This window comes from Aristolochia californica, unplaced genomic scaffold (genome assembly GCF_029961685.1).
Source record: "Aristolochia californica isolate CCGP_79_NKW_82.1479 unplaced genomic scaffold, dmAriCali1.0.hap1 SCAF_16, whole genome shotgun sequence".
Lineage (NCBI taxonomy): Eukaryota > Viridiplantae > Streptophyta > Magnoliopsida > Piperales > Aristolochiaceae > Aristolochia > Aristolochia californica.
The window spans coordinates 20,093,272-20,116,726 of NW_027181837.1; the positions used below are offsets into that span (position 1 = coordinate 20,093,272).

Below are 23,455 nucleotides of genomic sequence, written 5' to 3' on the forward strand. Positions count from 1 at the left end.
GAGCAGAGTTATCCGAGTTTCATGTGAACGGCACTGTTTTTCTGTTTTTTTTTTTTTTACTCTTCGTTCAATCCAAGTTCATACCCAACGGAGAAAGAAGGCAATATGAAAGGAGAAAGGAGGCAGAAATTTCAGATAGCACTGAATTTTAACTCTCCATTGAATGGTTTGCACCCAAACCCTGAGGTTTTGTTCACTCTTATCTTAAAACTAGGAAGTACCTATAACCTTTCTTTCCCCAAATCAAGTCCAACGAAGAAAGAAAAAGCAATCTGAAGAAAAGAAGGCAGAGTTTGTTCCTTTAATACAACAATATTTCCTTTTTCAATTACGAAAAGATGATTCTCCCAAGAACTTGATAATCTTACAGGTTTTGCGCATAGATAACTCAAAGCTTATCCAAAGAGGATAAATGCGTCTGGATGTAGCATTGATTTATAACCTTAAGAAACATAAACTTCCCTCGAAGGAATGCTACTTATACACAATAAATTTCATGGCCAATCCAAAACGAAAAATCATTGGAGCAAAACGGTTATCTCTGCCGTATTCAATCATTATAACCGTTGATTGGATGGCTGAGATAACTATGGATCGGATGGTTAAGATAACCGTTGATCATGATCGATGACTAAGATAGTCATTGATCGAACAGTTGAGTTAACTTGTTTCGTACCAAATGATTTTTCGTATTGGATCAGTCCTCCAATAACTTTATTATGCAAAAATCAATTTATGAGAGTACAGCTGAAGATGTTTGACAAAATAATTATGCAGCAGGAGTCAATTGCAGCAATTTGACCTGGTTATCCATTTCACCTTTTTGATAATATATGGAAAAAGCTACCACAATCCAGTTGCTTGAATGTATTCTCTTAGTTAGTCGATTTCTAAGCTTGAATGTATTCTCTTAGTTAGTTAATTGAATAACTAAATAAACTTGGAGTGACGTAACAGCTACACCAGATGACAGACGCCATGAGCAAACTGTAAGCCCTTTTGCCTTTATCATCAAGATTTTCACTCTTCCAAACACAAAACTTTACTTACGGAATCCAGTCACAAAACGCCGGACTCCAGCAAGATCAGCTACAATCTTCACATCACGGAAACTAAAATTTGATTTGTTGATCATAACATGGGCGATGAATTCAGATTGAGAATCACCACCAGTCTGCATGGGAAAAGAAGAATTGCTACTCAAATATGTTTCTCTTAGAACAGAAAAACAAATACTGCAAAAAGTAAGCAATTTGATAAGCCTCTTGAACATGAAATAAAACCTGGATGTGTTATCTTATCAGTTATAAAAAATAAGTGCTTGTGCAACCCACCAAATCAAAGCTAATATAATAATCTGAGTTTGAGATAATAAAATGACTGTTACCGTGCTTCTGATTCACCCAGCCCCATTTAGTAAATTCAGCTAAAACGTTTATCTAGATAAAATTTTTGGAAGAATAATGAAAATACGAAGAACCAAATGGGTAAGCTATAAAGTGATGAAAAAGGTTACCTCAAAAGCAAAGAAACCCCCAGATTGCAGTGCTAAGGCTGAACCTTCACATAGATGGAGTAGATCATCTAAACCATTCTCACCACCATCAAGTGCGAGTATTGGTTCGTGCTGGCCAACCTCAGATTGAAGTCCAGCTATCTCCTTACTTGGTATATAGGGAGGATTACTCACTACTCCTGAGAGTATGCCTTTAACATCTTCCAAAGGGTCAAACCAAGATCCTTGCCTCACCTCAATTTTATCCTGAACCATATCTTTGACTTGTAAATAAACACGAAGCAGGAGCTCCATAAGAGATTCACATACAAGAACACTATAGTATTAATGCTTTCTTGACAAAGTTGATGAAGGACCAAGGATGGTTGTCCTTTCTTTAGTTAGACGATGGTTATTTTTACAGTTTCATTTAGTTTCTAATTCACTCCTTTTCTGCAGACAGCTGCTTTCACAATCTTGAGGGCAAAGAAGATATAAGCATTTCAGTTTATAAAAATTCTCTCTTCTTTGTGAATAGTTGTTGAAACTCTATATGGAGGAAAACCTTTTTCGGTTTAGCAGTGGAAACTAATTAACTTGCCCGAATAAAATTCTGTGCTATACGCACTCCAGAAATTGAGGGCAATTAAATAATAGAGATTCTTCTCTAGAAGATTTTTAATCAATCAACCAAAAGACAGGTTACAAAAGGATGTACTGTCTTGCCAAATTTGTTTGAGAGTCTGGCTTTGCCAGAGGCTATTTCAGGCCACAGATTATGATGACTTCATGTTGCCGAATTAAACAGAACTGAGAATCTCAGACTCTGAAGACTTGGAAAAACATAATAATCTCATATGCACAGCAGTTGCTGAAGGCTCACCCATCCTAGTTTTGATACCAGGTAGCTAAATAACAAAAAAGTTACAGCAGAGTTCATTACTGTGCCCACAATTTAAAGTCCCAGATAAACCAGAAAGTCTGAGCACGCTTGATGCTAAATGCATAACATTAACAATTACCCGAAATAACATGAATATTTGAGCCTATTCCAGTCAGCACTAAACAAGTGTTATTCATCATGTAAGAGAAAGGCTCTTAAAAACAAGTCTGCGAGTATACCAGATGAATAAGCTGCAGACTGCTGACCAGACTATTAGTTTGAAGGCAAAACTAGTTCTTGTCAGGAACACAATTTTGAATTTGAAATACTATTTTAATTATACAGATTACAGGGAAGAAACCCAAGTCAAAACAACAGAGTTCATTCTTAATATACGACTAACCTGCAAACCGTACCTGCTGACATTAAAGCTTGCGACTGAAACTGCCACCTCGCTAACATCTGTCGCAACAACCTTCCCTCCATTCCCCAAAATCCTGGCAATCCCGATTCCAAGCGCTCCAGTTCCAGTTCCCAAATCAGCCCATATCCCCTCTCCCAATACCTTGTCTTTTGAAATCACTTCTTCTACCATATCAACAATCATCTCTGTCTCAGGCCTCGGAATCAAGACGCCCTCTTGAACACTCAACACCAAATCTCTCCAGTGCTCGCACCCTACTATATACTGAAACGGCCTTCTCTTTGCAATCCTCTCATTCCATAGACAGTACAATTCATCTAAATCTGCCCTTAATCTGATCACATAACAATCCTTATGACAGTCTCTTTTGTCACTCAAACTACTAACCTCTTCCAAAATTGTCTGCTTCAAGTCCGAAACCTGGTTTGAAACCAAATAGCTAAGCTTAGAAGAATCCTCAACGACATCTTCCAACAACCATCTGATCTCCCTGCACAGAAGCTCGGGACCAGGGCCATTGTCGGAATCCTCGAATTTGGAGCCGACAGAAAAGACGAGATTCTGGGCCCATTTCCTCCAAGCTTGAAGATCCGCAAGGGTTGCAGTGCTGCTTGCCTCCCTCAGAAAGAGAGGAATTCGAACGGTAGAGACCGGTACACTAGAAACAGAAGAAGAAAACGAACTGGGTTTCTTGACAGAGCTGCAGAAACTCACTCCTCTCCGCTGGAAGATGATGGGGTAAAGCGAGATGGCCGCATGTATGGCGCGTGTGACACTGAGAGTCATCTCAGACGCGCCGATTCATCCCTCCGTTTCAGTTTTTAACCACCGGAGAGTTAGAAGACGTCAAGCCCGGCCCATTTCATTCTCCTGAAAAAATTTTAAGCCCACTCCAATTCGAAATTGGGCATCGATCCACCACATTTAAAAATTTTAATCTCAGCAGTGGCTTATTAAATTAATAAAATAATTTAGTTAGTAAAAAAATTACCTACTGCTAATAGATAATTAATTACCTTTAGAGATTAGGCTTTCTGGGTCGCACTCGGCGTTCCCAGGTCTGAAGAGCTAATCAAACTGGATCTAGAACGCCGCGTTTGAATCGAACGAAGTCCGACTTCCGCCTAAAAAGCGTGATTGGGCAAACGCAGCTGCCATTGCTGCCCCTTCCATGTCACCAAGGGATCAGTTACGCTTCCTGCACTGCAAGATGTATACCCTATAAAACCACTTTGATATCTCTGCTCTTCGCTCTTCAAGGATTCGTTGCCATTCGGGAAGAGCAGTTAGTCTCTTCCCCGGGTTCGGAGTTTCGTGGTTGTCGATCTGATCATGGCGCATTTGGCCGTTGCTCAGGTGAGTTCAATCGGTGTTAGGTTGGAGTTGATTTTCTGGCTGTGTTGGTCGTTCTTGTCGTGGTCCGTGGTTTGATTGATTTGTCTTGGTTGTATTGAGAGAAAAGAATGAGTGATGATGATGATCATGATTGAGGTGGTGGTGGTGTTGGTGAATTTGATTTGGACTGCGAGTATGTGATTATCTTCGGAGAGTTGAGTGTTATGATATAGCGATCTGGTCTTCTTTTGGCGGAAATCTTCGGGTTTGAAATTTTTGTTCATTTAATTGATTTTAAATACTTTTTTTTTTTTAAAATCATTTGATTTGGGTATAGTCCTGAGAGTGTTTTACTGCCATGACGATGAATCTTTTGTTGCGCGTTACTGCATATATTATCTAACTACCGCATGCTGTTGATTTCGTGACCTTTGCTTAAAGTTGATTTTGTTTATTTGGTGTGATTGTCAAATTTTCCAAATAATTTCATTATTTGTATCTAAAGAATAACTTTATCCTGAAATTTTCGTTTTTCCTTTCCTAGTTCTTGACATTTGAAGCCGTTTGGGGGAACTAGCTTCGTTCTCTCTCTTTTCCTATTTAGCTTCTTGCATTTAATATGTTCTTTTAGATGAAAATGCTGTAATTCTATGTTTGCAAACAATTCTGACTCTTGGAGTTCCGTGGCTTGAAATTTTGCAGGCTTCTGTGTCTGTTCCAGTCAGAAAGGACACATTTCCAAAGATTCACAGATTTGAGGTACTAAGATACATTAAAAAAAAAAATTAATGAAGGTCGCAGCTATTTTGGATTTTTTTTAATCTTTGTGTGATATGTTGGTGAATTTGTCAGGATATGTTATTTGTTTAGGTAGCATTTGGTGCTTGGTAATGGCTTTCAAGCAACCTTTATTATTTTATTAGAATCTAACCACCTCCATTTCTTTAGCTAAAATCTATTAGCGTTCTTAAATGTGAATCATCTAAATAAAAATTCATATTTTCGAATGAGATGAAACAGGAAAGTGATGGAACTCACAAGTCTTGCCAACGTGAGGCATAGAGTTATCTATGTTCTTCAGATACTTAGATATTCAGACATCAAATACATAATGTATATTGCCCATCAGAGCTCTGACAAGGCAGGTTCTTTGCATATTCTGTCAATAGAACGTCCAACCCATGGGAAGTGCTTTGACTTCAAAATTGAAATATTTTGTTCATTCATCTTCACTTACCCTCTGATAAAAAGTAGCCTACTTTTTTTTCACTTGAGATCTTGGTTTTCTTTGCCAATCTGCCTTGGACCCTGTGGCATGTGTTGGTGTTCTATATTTTCATCCAGACTAGAGACTTATCAACAATAAGCGTAAATCATGAAATGTGGAGATGATTCTGTTTAATTGTAATATTTGTAAGTGAAAGTTTTAGAGGACGCAAAACGTTGATAATGATGTTTGTTAGATGTCGATCAACTAAGTTTTCTCGGTTCTTGATTCCCATGAAATAGCAATTCCAAGTGCACTTTAATTGGATGAAACTTTTGGACCAAGTTAGGCTGTTTCTGCAGATTGTGGGGGTTTTCATGGTAAAAAACTGATTATGTTTTTCATTGTCTTCATTCATTGATTGACATGCTTCTATTCATTTGTAGGCTCACAGTTTACGAATTCAAGACAAATCATGGGGATCCCTTGTGAATTTGAAGGCCAACAATGCATCATCAAGAAGTCAATTGAGAATCTGCATGTCAGTGCAAACGGCCCGTCGAAGCAAAGTTGCAGTTTCACCACTGGAACTTGAAGATGCAAAAGACCCTCCCATCAATATATTCAAGCCCAAGGGACCTTATACTGCAACTATTGTCTCTGTTGAGAGGATCGTGGGCTCTAAAGCCCCTGGAGAGACTTGTCATATTGTTATTGACCATGGTGGCAATGTTCCCTACTGGGAAGGACAGAGCTATGGTGTAATCCCTCCTGTAAGTTTTTTCTAGTATTGTTTCACTTGCCATCCAAATTCTTATGGAGATTACCTGCTCACTGTAAACGTACAGTATAGCACAGATTGGTGATAATGTCAACATGTGTTACGATGTCCATATGAAGCTTCTTATTTATCTATGTGGGAGAAATCCTAATGATAGTGTCTGCTATGTAGGGTGAAAATCCTAAAAAGCCTGGGACTCCTCAGAATGTCCGCCTTTATTCAATTGCATCAACTAGGTATGGTGACTCTTTTGACGGCAAAACAGCCAGCCTATGTGTCAGGCGTGCAGTTTACTACGACCCTGAGACTGGGAAAGAGGATCCCTCAAAGAAAGGTGTCTGCAGCAATTTCTTATGTGACTCAAAACCAGGAGACAAAGTAAAGATAACTGGTAAAAGTTGTTTTTTCTTAGTAGAAGATTGCATTAGATCCAATAATAGCTGTTTCTTTCTTAATATTCTTAAATACTTAATTGACCCTTTTTTCCTAATATGTTTTCTAAAACATATTGGTTCTAATTGCCATCTAAATTCTCTTTGTTTTGGTTCACTCAAATGCAGGCCCATCAGGCAAGGTGATGTTGTTACCAGAGGACGACCCTAGTGCAACCCATATCATGATTGCCACTGGAACCGGTGTGGCCCCTTTCCGAGGCTATCTCCGTCGTATGTTCATGGAGTCTGTCTCCACATTCAAATTTAATGGCCTAGCTTGGCTTTTCCTTGGTGTAGCCAACACAGACAGTTTGCTTTATGATGATGAATTCACTAAATACCTTCAGGACTATTCCGACAACTTCAGGTACGACAAGGCCCTGAGTAGGGAACATAAGAATCGAAACGGTGGCAAGATGTATGTTCAGGATAAGATAGAGGAATACAGTGACGAAATCTTCAAGCTCTTGGATGGGGGAGCACACATCTACTTTTGTGGATTGAAGGGGATGATGCCCGGGATTCAAGAAACACTGAAGAGAGTTGCAGAGCAGAGAGGAGAGAGCTGGGAGGAGAAGCTATTGCAGCTCAAGAAGAAGAAGCAGTGGCATGTCGAGGTCTATTGATTATGTTTGGAAATCAGTGGCATCTGCGAGGGAAAGCATGGTGCAACCCAATTGGGTAATTTATTTTTCATATTAAGATCCTATATCCTCTGAACTTTAATTTAATCAGCACCGGCAAGTTTATTTCCAGATATCAGCACAACTGGTACAAATTGTCTCGTGATGCCATGATAAATGCCTTTACGAATCCCGTTTGGCCATCAGTGTAGCCCCTGCCCTGTCCATGCTGTGAAGTAGGGATTCTCGGTCTCTTTTCACCTGTTTCCCCTTGTTAAGGGGATACATACTGACACATGCTTTGCTGACAAACTCTTTGAGCTAGCTGCCATTATCCTAACTTTTAACAAAGGTTCGAAAACATTTGCTTCCACAATCCAAACTTGTGCCCATTGAGCTAGCTCATATAAAGCTGCTTATTTCATATTGATGTCCATTGTTTTTGGCCCATTCTCTATGTCTTTTGGTGGAAACGTTGGTCCTCAAAGAGCTAAACCCAAAATTTAAGTACCAATTGGGACAGTTATCCACTTGAAGGGGTTCATGATACCATCCATTCTTATCCCAATACCAGATTTTATCGATATATACAAGTTATTTGAAAACTTTAAATCCTTTAATATAGCTGATATACAACTTTATATTCAAATTTGTACACTAGCTACATAACCCGATCATCCTACATTATCATGATCAATCATCATACAAAAAGAACTTATAAAAGAGGCAATGTGGACAAGACATTATTGAAAATTCAAAGACTTATAATTGGGTAAGAGTTGAGAGTTAAGAGATAGAAAAATACTAGCGTTCGTTATTCTCTCTTCAATTTTCATGCATTCAATTTTTGGTTAATTCCACCGGTTAAATTAAATCTTCCGTGTCCATTTGTATAGACATCCTTGCGCCATTCACTGGCGTTTCCTACCCAAAAACCAAAGAACGATTTAATTTAAACTCATACAACGACTCTGGTTTTCACATTCAGGACTAAAGCAAAACGCATGCGAAAAAATTACGAAAATTGAATTTAAGCTCAAGAGAAAAAATTACGAAAAATTGACAAGGGATTTATGCTCAGTGGAAGGAGAAGTCGTTTAACGGTGATAGGCTCACGGAGAATCTCAGAGACTCGCCACTGCCAAAACACCTAAGCTCATCATAGCTCTAAATCCTCTCTATTCAATTTCAGAAGACGAAAAGCGAAAGACCAGAGGGCACTTGAACGAACGTATCAATATCCTTCGTTGCTTTTAATACAAAAAGGAGGGAAATTCGAATCGCCTAACTGATAAGAAAAATACGTTCAATTCGTTGATTCAAACAGAAAACAGCCGAAACTCGAATCGGCACAATGTGAGAAGAAGGATGTTTAAAAAGAAGAAATCTCGAAAGGCTTCAGTGTGTGTAACAACAATCAGATCATAGACAAAAGTCTCACTGAAATCCGCTAAGATTATAAGATCAATCATCAATAGCCAGTATTAAAAAAAAAAAAAAGAACAGAATCCAATACCTATTTCAATCGAGGAAGAATAAAGAAGACGATATCCAACATAGAAATACAGAGAAAAACAAAATCATCTACAAAAAAGTTTTACCTTCTACAGAAGATAGGATCGGAGGAGATGAGGAATGCAAGAAACCATCTGTATTTATAGAGAGGGCAAGAGACCTAGGGTTAGGGTTTTGGGAGAGTGAAGACGGAACCCACTCGCGACTCAGCCGTCAGATCGCTTCTTTCGTTACGGCAGGGGTTTGAGTAGACGGAACCCGATCCGATCCGCTCTAGGAATTTCATCCTCACCTTGCTCCTATCATCATGTTCATATGGAATTCCTAGATCATATGAATAAAAATAGGAACAAAAAAAATCCTTCCAATTTTTAATTAAAATATTCCTCAAATATATTTATATATCTATAAATATAATATAAAATAATACAACAATGTTCCATTTTCATTGTGGAACAAGTATTAGAAAGAAAAATGTTGATCCAAACCAACTCATTTTGATAGTAAGTTCCTAAATACTGGAAATTTCCCATCTTTAAAGTCTACCCATATCGATTAGGAATTGGTATTTGATTTGGTTTTGGCAAACTCGAGCACTACCCATGGTTTGTTTGATGCCCTAAACTTTAACCAGTTTTCTATTTGTCTTCGACATATCGATTAAGACTCAAAAATCATGCGATGACAACACTATGTCAATGACTGTTGATTTGTCGGGGCATTTTAATCGGATTTACAAAACATTAAAGTTCGGGGATGAGATTTCAAATTCAAGCATTTATATGCTCAAACTTTGAGATAGATTGATTATAATACACCCAAAAGACCAATCTGTTAGGTGCAGAAAACTACCGCCTACAAGAGTGGACGGTACCACTCTGACACCTACCCCGCCCATTCTCTACCGCCTCTCACGGGATTCAAACGCGGGACATGGCGTGCCCAGCTCTGATATCATGTTGAAACCAGTTGCGTTAAAACCTCGAGGTTCTAATGAAGGCGCAATAGGTAGGGGTGGCATCGAGCCGAGCCGAGCCCGAACCTGCCTATGTTCGAGCCGAGTTTGATTTAAATATTTCGAGCCGAACTCGAGCTTCAACATACATTTAAAACTTTTTAAAATATATATATATATATAATTGTATATAAAATTATGTATATATTTTACATAAAATTGGGTATGACCTCTACATAAAATTGGGTATAACATATTTATATAATACATGTATAAGATTGGGTATGACCTCTACTTAAAATTGAGCATAATCTATGTATATAATACTTATATAAAATTCGGCACGACCTCTGCTTAAAATTGGGCATAATTTATATACATAATACCTACATAAACACTCCATAAAATTGTCTATACATTCCATAAACACTCCATAAAATTGTTTATACACTCCATGAAATTGTTTATACACTCCATAAAATAGTCTAAACACTTCATACAATGCATAACATTATGAATAAACTCCATACAATAATCAAACACAACAAAATTAAATGAAATATCACTATTAATTTACAATCACCCAAATAAAAACTATAAATCCTTTAAATAAAATCCTATTACTATTAGAGACTTACTAGAAAATTACAAGAAATATTTTAAATTTTTCTTAGGAAAGTTAAATGGACCTCTTATTACCTTTTCTAAGGAAATAAATAAAAAATAATAATTAATCTAATATATTATTATACTTATCAATAAATTTTTAATCAAATAAAATGTCAAACACAAAATTGCTATGAAAATTGCCACATGCTAAAATGATTATATCATCAACTGTCAAATACTTATTCAAAATTTTTCTATACGGTTTTCTAGCCCATCTTGGCAAGAAAATCTTACTTAGAAAATTATATGATTTTTTAACAAGAATTTATAATTAGAAAAATATTTTAAAAAAACATGAGGCACTAATGGTCCCTATATTTCTACTAATTTTTTTTTTCAACATTTATTGAAAAAAACCACTAATAGTCTCTAAAACGTATTTCTACTAAAATATCTTTTCAATTTATTCAAGAACCACAAAGAAGGGACAAAGAGTTTTTTTTCCCTTGTTTATGATCTTTCATGTAGGGGTGGCTTCAAAAAAATTATATATAAAATTATGCATACATTTAAAAAAATAATGATAGGGGAGGTTCAGGATTGAATTTCAACAATGGATTAAAATGCACCAATATTAATCTTTTTTACTCCAATTGTTGTCTATCTTGTTTTGAAATTTTTTAATCTGGCCATAAATTTACTATGGTCTCCTTAGTGCCCCTAAATGAAAATTTATATTATAGGAAAAACTAGAAATATTTTTCCTATGATACATATTCCCAAAAAAACCTTTAAGTAAAATCCTATTACTATTAGTGACTTATTAGAAAATTACAAGAAATATTTTAAAATTTTCTTAGGAAATTTAAATGGACCTTTTATTGCCTCTTCTAGGGAAATAAATAAAAATTAATAATCAATCTAATATATTATTATACTTATCAATAAATTTTAATTAAATAAAATATCAAACACAAAATTGCAATGAAAATTACTTCATGCTAAAAGTATTACAGCATCAACTGTTAAATACTTTTTCAAAAAATTTCTATACAGTTTTCTTCCCCATCTTAGTAGGAAAATCTTACTTAGAAAATTATATGATTTTTAATAAGAATTTTCAATTAGAAAAATGTTTAAAAAAAATGAGACACTAATAGTTCATAGAAACTTATTTCTATAAAATGTATTTTTTATTTTTTCAAGAGCTATGAGGAAGGAGAGTTTAAGGATTTTTTTTTTTTTTTAAGATCTCACTTGTACAAAATCATCTTCGCGCAGGGGAGGGGGGAGATTATTTCTCCCCTAATTTCTCCCCTGAACTTACTGGTTTAGGTTTTCTGCCAAGACAACGCGGAGGTTACAACACCGGGGAGGACCTGTCGTCGGGGATGACGGCTGCGATGGCAGGGACGATGGAAACAGAGGCGACGACGAGGAGAGGAAGAAATAAAACGGACGGCCACAGAGGCGGTCGGCGAGCAGCTGTCGACGACGGTAAAGGCGACAACAACAGCCGACGGGAGGGGCTCGACGGTGACGAGGGGAGGAAAATTTCCCCCCCCTCGCTCCCGCTCCCAACTCACCTCGAGCCGGCTCGCGAGCCGACGAACAGAACCAAGCTTTGGTCAAACTCGGCTCGTTAAGGTAAACGAACAGATTTCAGAGCTCGAACTCGATAGATAACGAATCGAACCAAGCTAAACTCGAGCCGCTCGCAAGCCGGCTCGGTTTGACACTACCCCTACTTAGAACTCATTTGTTGAACATATCATATGTTTTAAAGATCATGTTTGATTTAGCCATTGTGTCGAGATTTGTTGTGAGATTGACTATCATTCAAAATTCATATTAGCTACCTCTTTATTTTAAAATCGTATTTTACATGCTTATATGTTGATTCGTTGGGGCATTTTAATGGGGTTTACAATTTCAAATTCAAGCATTTATATGCTCAAACTTTGAGATAGATTGATTAAACTTGGTTGAGTACACTAAACCAATATGTAAAAATCATAATTAGATGGTATCACAAGAATAGACCCAGTGGGAAATATGTCTCATTAGACCACATTTGTAATTTTATATAGTAAAGTCACTGTCACGGAATATATTTTTGTTTATTACAGAAAAGAAGCCATAGGAATCATAATGTTGGATGCTTCTAAATGAAGTGAGTCAAAAATCTTCACGTAGGCCCACCTTGCCTCCTCCCCTCTGCTTAATCTCGTTCGTTAAAACTGATCTGCCATCATTTCCCCTCTTTTTCAAAGTCGTCTTGGGTTAGAGGACAAAAAGGTCAAAAACCTTCCCGGTTTCTTTCGGCTACCCCGGATGACTCGACCGCAGATTCCCGCCGTTCCAAGATCTCCACGTTTCACCTCGATGGGCCCCACAGGGTTGCCTAGCTGAGAAAGAACCAACTGGACTCGAGCGATTTGACCCAGCTTTCACTGGATCATGTTCATGAACATACGAAAAACTCTGTTCAATTTTACTGAGTCAACTCGACGAGTCATGTGCGGTGTTCCAAGATGTGGCAAACTGCGATGCCACGCATTGTCTAACTCTGCGGGAATCTCGCTCTTCTTCTGTAAAAGAAATTCCTCGGTTTACTAGTTTTCTACTACTGAGCTCGCTAGCTCGACGCTCCCCTGCATTAACCATTTCACTTCGCTGTCAATTCCACTTGGACTGTGGAGGGAAAAGTTCCGTTCCGCCTCTCCCTCTCTCTCTCTCTTTTCTCTGAGCAACAAAGCTATAAATTCCCCGCACCTTTTCACCTTCTTTTTTCTCTTCTCCTTTCCCTTTTAGCATTCCATCACGAGCTTTGCCTGAAAAAGCTAGGGCTCCATCTGCTTCCGGTGTCATTTCTAGGGTTTCCAAGAAAAGTTAGTTGGGGTTTCTCCGTTTGGAATCCATTAAAGCCGGTTATCGAGATAGATTTTTCACTTTTTGCTCACCTTCCCTGGCGTGGAAATCCTGTCGGTCGGTAGTTCCTGAAGTAGTTATGGTTAAGGGGTTTGCTTGCCCTGCAACGGCTTGGCTTCTTGGGTAGCGGAATTGGTGAATTGAGTGGCTTGGGTGTGGATTTGGTGTTTTAAAAACATTCCGAGAGGAAGGACTATAATTGATTGAATTCCCGCGATTTTTTTTCTTTTTTTGGATTTTTGAGTGGGACTACGAAACTCTCTTTTGCTTTCTGAGAAACGTGTGTGTGAAGGAACCAATGACTTCTGCTTAAAATGGTGTGATTTTGCTTCAGTCTGGTGCGGAAGTAAATTTTGTAGTGTATCACAGGGAATTTGACCGACTTTTCGCGAATTTCACCACCGTCCGGAAGTTCTTAGATATTAACCTCGCCTTATTTAGAGGCTATCACGTTTAGAAAGGATGAGATGGTTGCTAGAAATAGCTTCGTTTTCGTGAGATGACTCCACATTCTATCAGGGAATAGTTGCTGATTGTTTCTTTCCGAAGCATCCTTGGTTCTCTCAGCCTCCATCTTTGGCCGGAAGTGGATTCGAATTTTTGGTTTTATGTTTTCATTCTGAAGTGTTCGATGGTGAGATAGCGTTGTGAGGAGTAATGCCTCCTTTTATCTCCTACTCACTATGGTTTCATATTACGGCGACTAAGTTTGATTTCCGTGGTTGACATTCGGATCTTATCAATGAGCTTCTAACTTTCACCATGGAGGACATTGGATTGTTCAGGCAAGGATGGAAATGGCTTCAATCTCGGAAGCACCTCTTACTGAGAACACAAACTGCCGCTCGCTGCTTCAGAGAAAAAGTTGCATCCGTGATCGATCACCATTGGCCAATGATTTCCAGTTGGTGCGTGAAATTGGAGAAGTTTTTGTGCTTGCTGGTTTTACAGTGGAGGGACTGTACAGTAAGAGGCACTGCATCGTTGCTCCGGCTGGGCCCTGCAGCCTTACTTGTTGTGATGTGGAGTTGCTTTCTTAGTTTGACTTCCTTATCTTGCCTTGTTTATGTTCTTCTGATTCTGGTGAGTCCCTGTAATACCCTCCTCATCTATTTTGCACAATGCTATTTGGATAGATTGAGATATTTATGCATGATTTCACCCCGTGAGTCGATGACCTTACTTATTGGAACTATGTGTTAGATCAGTTAACGTTCTAGCTGTATATGAAGCTCATATACGTTTACTAGCATTTATTTGACTTAAATGGAAACACTAGCGAGTTAGGCATGGGAACAGTGATTTTGAGTTTCTGCTGACTCCGCTTCTGTGTCGGTATAGTAGTGTTAGTCCATCCACAGTAACCAAGTAGAGTTGTTCCAGCTTGTCTTTCTTCAAGTATGACCTCGCTTTAGAAACCATTATACTTCCGCCTTTTCTTTCTTCATTCGAACTGTCTCATGCTGCTTGTTTGATAAATAAGCCATGCCATCTTGTAATCTTTCAAAAAAAAATCTTTGTTTTTTAAATGCCCTCTTTTAACAGTGATAACCCAGAGAATCCTGAACAGCCAGTCTGTGTCAAATTGTCTGAAATTGGTTCCACTGTCTTATTCTGTTTCTTATTATGTCTCTTAAAAAGTAAAGAATCTCACTCAAGGAAATTTTATTTTACTAAAACACCAGTGCATGTATTGAAGGGTTTACACAGGGGATAAGGAATGGATGAACCGTGTATAGTTTTGCCTTATTAGATTGTTTAGCTATGGCTTTTGGCTTGGTCTTGTTTCACTTCAAACTTTCTTCATGCTGTTTGAAAGCTCACATGTTTGGTTCTTGTATTAATTTTCTAGGGCGCTGCTGGATCTGCTGTACATTACTTAGGATATACACCGGGACTTTTTATTGCTGGACTCTTTGGTATTTTACTTCTGTGGATGTATGGTAACTTATGGATAGCAGGAATGCTGTTCATGGTTGGAGGTATGATAGACAATTTGGACTATGCTTTCACTTTTTTTTTTTTTTAAACCATATGTGGAAACATCTAATTTGTATCATATTTATGCTATAGGTTCTTCTCAAATAAAATTTTAAACAATTGAAATAAAGTTAATAATATGCTGTTTTATACAGGTTATCTGTTTTCCCTGAATCATGCACGACTGGTGATCCTCATGGCAACTGCATATGCTCTTTATTGTGTCAAAGTTCGTGTAGGGTGGTTAGGCGTTTCTCTCTCTATAAGCTTGGCCTTCCTTTCAAATGATCTCTTGAATTGCTTCCTACAAGGATATGAAGGTGGACTTGAAAGTACAGATTTTGAAGAACATAAGGAATCCGAATCTATTCCAGAAAACTTTCCTGAAGACTCTGGATATTCTTCACCAGCTAGTGAACCTGAAAAGGTGTCTTCTTGCAAATCTTCCAGTAAAACACCTAGTACATCAAGTTTTGTGAACATTCAGAAGGCTCCTTCAGTTAGCAGGAAAGTAGAGAGAGCAGAATCAGTCTCACTAGATGAGATGAGGAGGATTTTGAATAGTGTTGATCATTATGAGGCATTAGGGTTTCCTCGACATAAAAATATTGATGTTCTGCTGTTGAAGAAAGAATACCGACGAAAGGTTGAGTTCACATCTCTAATTTTAGAGACAGGAGTTTTTGCCATGTGCATTATATCTGTAAGAGCTGCTGTCAAAGTTCTTATGAATTTTACTCTTGTTCTCTGATGTAGGCTGTACTGGTCCATCCTGATAAAAATATGGGGAGTCCACAGGCTAGTGAATCATTTAAGAAGCTGCAATGTGCATACGAGGCAAGTTTTTCTATGTATACATTATTGTTTTGCTAGCATGTACAATTAAATGTTTGCAGTTTTCAGATTTCTAATAACTTGTAAGCATGGCCCTCTATCATGTTCCTTTTTTTTTCTTTTTTCGAGAAGTATCTTTCATGCTCTAATAGCAAACAATATTTCAGGTTCTTTCAGATTCGGGAAAAAAGAGGGACTATGATGATCAGTTGAGGAAGGAAGAGTCGAAGCCTCACGGAACTCCTCAACAGGTACATGTTCTTTGACTAATGTCTTGAATCTCATCACTTTATTTCCCTTTTCTGCATGCTTTTTTTCATGAAATAAAATTCGAGAGTGCTGGGGCTAAACTCAGTTTAATAGTCAAATAACCAAGTGATTTTCAAGAGAAAATGATTCCTAGACTCATTTCTGTGCACTCGAGTTGTTGTTGAGTAAGTAGTTCTGATGTTTGATTTCATCTTTACAATCTGCAGGATGAGTCTGATTATCGTTCTGAAGAATCCAGGAGTATACATTGCACAAAATGTGGCCACTCACATATATGGATATGTACAAATAGAAGTAAGGCCAAAGCTAGGTGGTGTGAGGTAAGAATGATCTGGTATATCTAGATGAAATTATCAATAAATTTCTTCAAATACTATCATGGGTAAACTGACAGTAGTCTTTTCGTGTTAGGATTGCTTCCAACACCATCCAGCTAAAGATGGAGATGGATGGGTTGAGATAGAGTGCTCAGCAATCTTTGCTACATCTCAGAAGGTATTTCCACCTGTTAATCTATTAAAGAAGTTTTATCTAGTTGTACATCTACATGTACTGTATTAGAATTATTACAACAGGAGTTTCATATCTCATCTGTCATGTGAATGGGCATCTGAATTTTTGTATGAATAAGCTGAAGAGCATTTCTTGCGCTTTGTACGGTATTCATCAAGTGAACCATGCTTCTTGCATTTAACATTCACAGATACTACCTGTCCCGTCTTGAATTTCATGCTATACAAAGGCTCTCTCACTCAAGTGGGGAAAAAGTTAATAGCACTTGTGAATAACAGTATTTGATGATCACCTGTAAGAGCCCTTAAAATGTAGGGTGGCTTGCCTCGTGTGGAAGCTCTGTGTTGTACTTTTCTGCTTTCTGTAAGCACAATGTATTTCATGTTGGGATCAATATTAGGAACATATGCTGGCTCTTTTTCTTATCTTTAGTAATTATTCACAAATTGATTGTAGCTTATTTATTACTATGCCAGGTCAAGATACCACGTGCTTTTGTTTGTGCTGAAAGCAAGATTTTTGATGTGTCAGAATGGGCTACTTGTCAGGTTGGTGTTTATCATCCTTTTCAAATTATTAATTTTTATAGTCAGAACTGTTGTACTTAGCATCTTTATTTCTTTGAAGTACTTAAACACTTAACTGCAAGATGACTGAGTACTATGGTCATGAGATAAAAATTTATTCGCTGACATGATGATGCTACATTTGAAAAAAAAATTCTGTCTTCATTCTTTTTCTTCCCTCGCTATTCTCTTTACTTGTATATTACTGATACGTGGGTACTTCTCTGAAGAACATAATATCTGGGAAGTTGGAATTTCCTGGATTTTACAAACTCATATCTGGGAACTTCCAACTTCCTGGATTCACAGTCGATTTATTGTATTATACAGTTCCTTTTTTTTCACTATAAATACTTAATAACTCTGTACAGATGTTCATTCAATAGACAACGGAGCTTTCTCTCTTTTAATTTCCATTGGTTACTTTGACAACTTCTCTACAAGTGCAGATTCTTCTCCTTCATCAAATGTTTTGATAATTTTAATGGTTATATATCTGCCTCCAAGCAAGGAAGTTGGCACTGTCTGTACAAATTTTATTTAGCAATATTCTAGAAATATAATTAGGCTACCCTTCAGTGGTAATATTATCCTCCTTTGGCATTGTCACTGCTAGAACAAGCAGGTTGTTTAGGGGGTATTAGTTTGGACTGGCTCTGCATTCACTTAAGCCTTGCATGCAGCAACATCGCCTACTGAATGTCTCAATGAGCTTTCTGAGAATGAATTTAACATATATAAATAAGTGACCCAACAGATAAACTCTTAAAATCTGTTGGACTTATCACTTAATTAAAATGCCAAAGTACTTTTTGCCTGTTTGGTAGACCTAACCTGCTGATTGCTTTTTTTCTGCATTTATGTAAATAAAGATGGATTTAAGGTTATATCCCTATTCTTTATCTTTCTTTTTTCTAACTATGGGTGGATTTGTCACCTTTATTCCTTGATGGACACCCATGTTCATATGGTGGAAGATTATGCTAATGCATGTCAAAGTCAATGCTTTCAGAACTTTGTGATCCTTGAATCCACTTCAAAAAAGCTTTATGGGTATTTTTTTTGCATCTGATAAGGCCACTATATGGCCCTAACGCCTCTCAGTTATTTTCGATGCTCAACCTCTGTGAAATTATACCTGCAGGGAATGTCTCGTAGGCCTAACACCCATAGGCCCAGCTTCCATGTAAATATGGTAGGCTTGGAGAAATCAGCACAGAGGTCCAATCCTAGTCGGTTTCCCTGGGATTTGGATGCTGAAATGACAGAAGACGATGAAGAAGATTTTGAGATGTGGTTTCAGCAAGCCCTTGCCTCAGGTCTGTTCTCTGAAGCCTCTTCAAAACGCCGAAAAAGTTGGAGCCCATTCAAATTACATTTATACCACAGGAAACACAAGAGACAGTGGCATCGATCACCATGAGAAGTTCACAGATACAAGGATAGAAAGGTTAAAGTCTTTTTTTCACTAACAGCAAGGTGAAAGGGTTAAAATCGATGTTGTACATAAGTCAAGGTTTTCTCATAAGACCATTTCCCTTCTGTTGTAAAAGCACGCGATCCAGAGGTTTCAGCAACACGGCTGTGTGTTCCTTCCGGCAGGTTTTAGTTGTTTCTGAAAATCACATTTGTTACACGAGAACCGCTACTCCCGGCTGGTGAAACAACTGAGATGGAGCTTGGTGTACTTGTACATTAAACCCACGTTACTGCCCTCAACAGTTATTAGCTGTAAAAATGCTTCAATGGATGTCTTGACGAAAAATGAATTCTAACTGAAGTTTGTGACCTACGAACATAAAATGGTTAAGTCTCTATTATCTTGCATTATGTGGACGTATTGGAAAATATCTTATTTTGATAACGAATTTATTTATTTATTTATTTTAAGGTTAATTTTTAAACTTGGTCTAATTACAAGTCGTATTTTTAATTTACTTTGTTAGAAATTGTAATTCAATATATAATTAAAGTTGAAAGTATATGATATGTAAAAATTAAAGAGAAATTGTAATCGGATTTTAATTAAAATACGGCATGAATCCTTCCTCGTGAACATGGACTTTCTCATGTGAAAAATTGACTCATCAATGGAGAAAAATGAAATCAAGTAGCGGGGTCGGCACGGGGCGAAGTCACTTCTCGTTGCGGCGAACCAGCAGCCATCAACAAAACGAGCCCACTAACGCCGCAAGCCAAGCTAGCCACCAGCATCTCCGTCCTAACGTGCCCTAACCTCTCCGGCTACGAGAACGCGTCGCTGTCGCTCGAATTCCTCGCCCCACGCCGCAACGGCTCCGACGACGACAACATGGCCGACTCCTTGTAGAACGATTTCATCGCCTGCGGTACGGCTTCCAGCTCCTTTCGGAACGCTAAACCATGCTCGGACGGCCGGAGTTCCCGTGAGACGGATCGAACGGCCCTCGTCCTCCTGTCATACACACGGCTTTCCTCTTCTTGCAAACTTGCATCCTTATGCGATCAAAGAAAGGATTTCGTACGATAAAGCTCAGCCAAATTTCTCAGGCTTGATCGTTTTTCCTTTACTCTGGTTCTAATATTTTTCTACGTTTCCTTTCCTCTTCCCCTATCGTATAACATTTCCATCTCCTTTGATAGGGACGCGATGCTTCGAAACTGCGATTCGTCTCGCCTCAAAGCCTTACTCCCTTCCGTCGGAACTCTCCTCCCAAATCACAACCCCGTTTTCCTGCAGCGCTGTTCCGTCAGCGGTGCAGCGAAAGGGAAAGGCAAGCTCAAAGATGGCCAGCAGTTGAAACGATCCATAATCCCCAAAAAGAACACCAAGCCCGTGGGTGAATCCATCGGTCGTTCTCGCGGAGAGAATGAGCGCGTCGATAAAATGGTCGATGCCTGCATGAGCCCCCCCACTCCAGTCAGGTACCTTACTCCGAAAGAGAAGAAGCGGGAAGTGCGAAACTTGGCCTCCTTAGCAAGGATCGCCAGCGGGAGATAGACGCCGCGAAGACTTCCAAGAAGTCTAGTAAAGTCGAAGAAGTGCCGTTGATGGGCACTCCCGGACTGGATTTGATCTCGTTGGGGATCATTGACAAGGACGACATTCCGAAATATGAGCTGACGGTCGAAGACGGAAGGAGGCTGGCGAAGGAGTACAGCAGGGTTTTGATGAGGAGGACGCGGGCTCGTCAAGCGGCAGAATCGGCGCTATTGAGATTGAAAAAGGAGGCAATTGAGGCACTTCCTGAACACTAGAAGGCGGCAGCCCTGGTGCCGGATCGAACGTCTTTTCCAATAAATCGGTACATGCCTTCTCTGACGCCTCCAATTGAAGGTTACATTGAAAGTATTATGGAGGCGACTAGGAAGAGTATCGCCAAAGAGAAGCTTCGGTGATAAAGAGGTCATGTGAACGCTCTTTCTTTTGCTCCTTTTTCTTCTGCAAGGTTTTTTGAGCAGTTGAATTTGTATCGAATTTTTCTCTCCAAAGAAACTGACTTCTCTGTGCTTACGAATAAGATTCACAGTCATTACAAGAGATGAATCTATCCTTTTGAATTCAAGTAAGGGGGGGTTAGTCAACAAAACAAAAACTTGATCTTCATCTTCATCTTCATCTCATGCATCTACATGATCTTCATTTTTTAAATGGGTGTTAGTGTGGACAAGTTCATCTTCGAAATCTTCGAAATAGGGTGTTATTAGGTAATTTCTAGGTTCTGATTTCAATGGGTTGGGGCATGGAGCATTATGGCTAAGGAACATGGCTGTATCCCGGAAAACTTGATTTCTTAAACCTTTAAAAGTTGGGTGTTGTTGAATGATAGGTTTTCCATTTACTGTTTTGTTCTATGTATTTCTATGTCTGCCTCTTCTTGTTGAAAGTGAGCAAATAGGGCTTAGCATTAATGTCATTTTGTTCCCTAAGATAGGTGAGCACGCAGAGAAGGTAGATCAGTTAGGAAAGAGAAAGTTAAAAGTTTATTTCAAGGTAATGTACTTTCTCAAAAGGGTATATTTTGCTTGTGATAGTGTTTGTAATATTATGAGCATATCGACACTTAATCTTTGATGACACTGCACCATTTTTTATCTCATTCAAACCTTTTTTTCATAAGCAAAATCCGAAAGTTTTGTTGGGTCTTTCGCTCTTTCTTGTTTATGCCTAAAAGAGAGCACATGATTCCATGGAACCACTAGATTGTTTGGTTCTTTTGTCTGTTAAATTCCCTTTCGAATGCCTCCACAGTTGTTCATTGTGTATATAGGATGTTTATTTCTCCCTTGTGCTTCTAAGGTGCGAGTCTTACATGGTTCCTTTTTCTTACTGCTTAAGGTCACCATGGATGTCTTGACACGAGAACAAAATTAGGTTTATCTTTGCTCTATATTTTGTTTTCATTTCATATTTGTTGAGATCAATCATTCATGATCTGAAGCTAGTGAGCCAATTGATTTCATTTATGCTCCAATTTGTTTTGGATATTCCATGCTCATAAGTGCCCCCATTGTGTGTTCATTCTGTTTATCCACCCTTTTAACCCCTGTTTTTCATGAGATCGTCTAAGTATCCAATATGCTTTGCAATTCTTTTTCATTATTTGCTGATATCAGATAGCAAAAGGTGAATTTGAAAGAGAGGTTTGCTGGCTTGAACCACTATCACCTCTCATTGAAGATTTCCTTCATGAATTTCATCTTTTTAGATTTTCATGTGTGATAGAATGAGCATTTACTAGAACTGAAATTAAATGAGGTTTTAAGCTACTATAATCTAATTCACACACCGTAAAGTTGAGTTGTCTTTTCTTTTCAAAAAAATCTTGGTTCATACATCGGAAGCAATTCAGGTGGACCTGCTACACGATGATCCAAAAGCTGCACCTGTTGAAGCATTTCTTGTTTTGATCAATGCTGAAAATATTTTTCTGCTAATGGAGTCTGTTGAGTTCCCAACTACATTTACAGGGGTGTTTTAAAGTAGAATATACCATTCTTATACCATGACATCTTGTCTCAAAATGATTTTCACTATTTCTTCCATGCAAAGTGTGTACTTGAGATATAATTTAGCAAAGAATGAATTGTAAGTGTAGAAAGCTAACCTTAGCTATGCTCTGGAATGAACCAAATGATTTTTTTTTTTTTTTTTTTTTTTTGAGCTTGAACCAGTGCAAGAAGAGGGAGCGTTATGTTTCCACTGCATCCATAGGCAAAGACTCAGCAATTTTCAACTTTGCCTTCATTCTTAGCAGAAGACCCTGGTGCATTAGCAGTTTCATCTAAAGCTGCATCAATAACAACTTCAGGTGCATTAGCTTCGACACCTCCATACAACAAATAGACAGCAAAACGTTTCTGAATTCTTGCACAGCAATCACTGGCTAAGGAGCTTCCAAAGTTCTGGAAGGAGCTCCACAGCTTTACTAACCATCTCTTTGTAACTTATTTTATCCACCAATGTATCTCCGGTATTCCCTTGCAGCCTCTGCCCAATAGCCCAAAAATCCTGCTTCAGTAACAGAACATTTTAGAAATGCTACAGCTTTTTTATAGTGGATCAATCTGCAGCTTTTTATAGGCCATCATGCAAAGCAGACTCTGCTTCCAAGATTTTGCCTTAAAACGGACTCATATTTTGATCAAATCTTAATTACTTCACTAAATATTTAAGTATTTATTTTTTTTATTTTAAACGATTATATTTTATTATTTTATTTATATATTTCTTAACAACTTTTATTTAATATAAAATTTATATTCCATTCCTAAAATGTCATATAACTCTATTAATGGTAATTGTTGTATTTTATTTTGAATATATAACATTGATAAAAAAAAATACCATTTTGGGTGTGTTTGTGCTTAGAACCAAAGATCAAGCTCTGCAAGTTCGGCCTAACTTAGGAGAATTATTATCAAGCAAAGCCAATTCACTTGGCACACAGAACCATGATTTTTTTTATGCAAGAATTATCCAAATCCAAAGGATGATTAGTATGCCAACCCTAGCCAAGTTCTTTCATTCTTTGTTGATCTTTCTTTCAGTTCATAGCAGTAGCTGTTGACTGCTTTCTTTTAATCCCCTTCAGTAGTTCTACTTTTCCTTTTTCCCAAT

At 38.0% G+C, this 23,455-nt stretch overlaps 3 protein-coding genes, 2 non-coding genes and 1 pseudogene across 5 annotated transcripts; 3 read left to right on the top strand and 3 right to left on the bottom strand.

Annotated features, from left to right (window-relative positions):
- Positions 1-708: 708 nt before the first annotated feature.
- Positions 709-3,620, bottom strand: LOC137953238 (uncharacterized). Its single transcript, XM_068800527.1, has 3 exons — positions 2,782-3,620; positions 1,517-1,762; positions 709-1,174 (listed from the first exon to the last, which is right to left on the bottom strand). Exons 1-3 carry the CDS (start codon positions 3,586-3,588, stop codon positions 1,043-1,045), a joined length of 1,185 nt encoding a protein of 394 aa, XP_068656628.1. The 5' UTR covers positions 3,589-3,620; the 3' UTR covers positions 709-1,042.
- Positions 3,621-3,851: 231 nt separating this feature from the next.
- LOC137953239 (ferredoxin--NADP reductase, root isozyme, chloroplastic-like) lies at positions 3,852-7,383 on the top strand. The gene is made up of 5 exons (XM_068800528.1): positions 3,852-4,158; positions 4,840-4,896; positions 5,791-6,117; positions 6,297-6,516; positions 6,686-7,383. Exons 1-5 carry the CDS (start codon positions 4,135-4,137, stop codon positions 7,183-7,185), a joined length of 1,128 nt encoding a protein of 375 aa, XP_068656629.1. The 5' UTR covers positions 3,852-4,134; the 3' UTR covers positions 7,186-7,383.
- An 871-nt stretch (positions 7,384-8,254) lies between these two features.
- On the bottom strand, positions 8,255-8,351 carry LOC137954065 (small nucleolar RNA Z152/R70/R12). The gene has a single exon (XR_011112496.1). It is a non-coding gene; the product is annotated as a small nucleolar RNA Z152/R70/R12 (small nucleolar RNA).
- A 224-nt stretch (positions 8,352-8,575) lies between these two features.
- On the bottom strand, positions 8,576-8,663 carry LOC137954064 (small nucleolar RNA R11/Z151). The gene has a single exon (XR_011112495.1). It is a non-coding gene; the product is annotated as a small nucleolar RNA R11/Z151 (small nucleolar RNA).
- A 4,381-nt stretch (positions 8,664-13,044) lies between these two features.
- LOC137953133 (uncharacterized) lies at positions 13,045-19,146 on the top strand. The gene is made up of 9 exons (XM_068800366.1): positions 13,045-14,275; positions 15,045-15,174; positions 15,328-15,818; positions 15,929-16,009; positions 16,174-16,257; positions 16,483-16,596; positions 16,688-16,771; positions 17,266-17,337; positions 18,500-19,146. The coding sequence occupies exons 1-9, from the start codon at positions 13,955-13,957 to the stop codon at positions 18,776-18,778; spliced, it is 1,656 nt and encodes a 551-aa protein (XP_068656467.1). The 5' UTR covers positions 13,045-13,954; the 3' UTR covers positions 18,779-19,146.
- A 342-nt stretch (positions 19,147-19,488) lies between these two features.
- Positions 19,489-22,915, top strand: LOC137953167 (uncharacterized; annotated as a pseudogene).
- Positions 22,916-23,455: the final 540 nt, after the last annotated feature.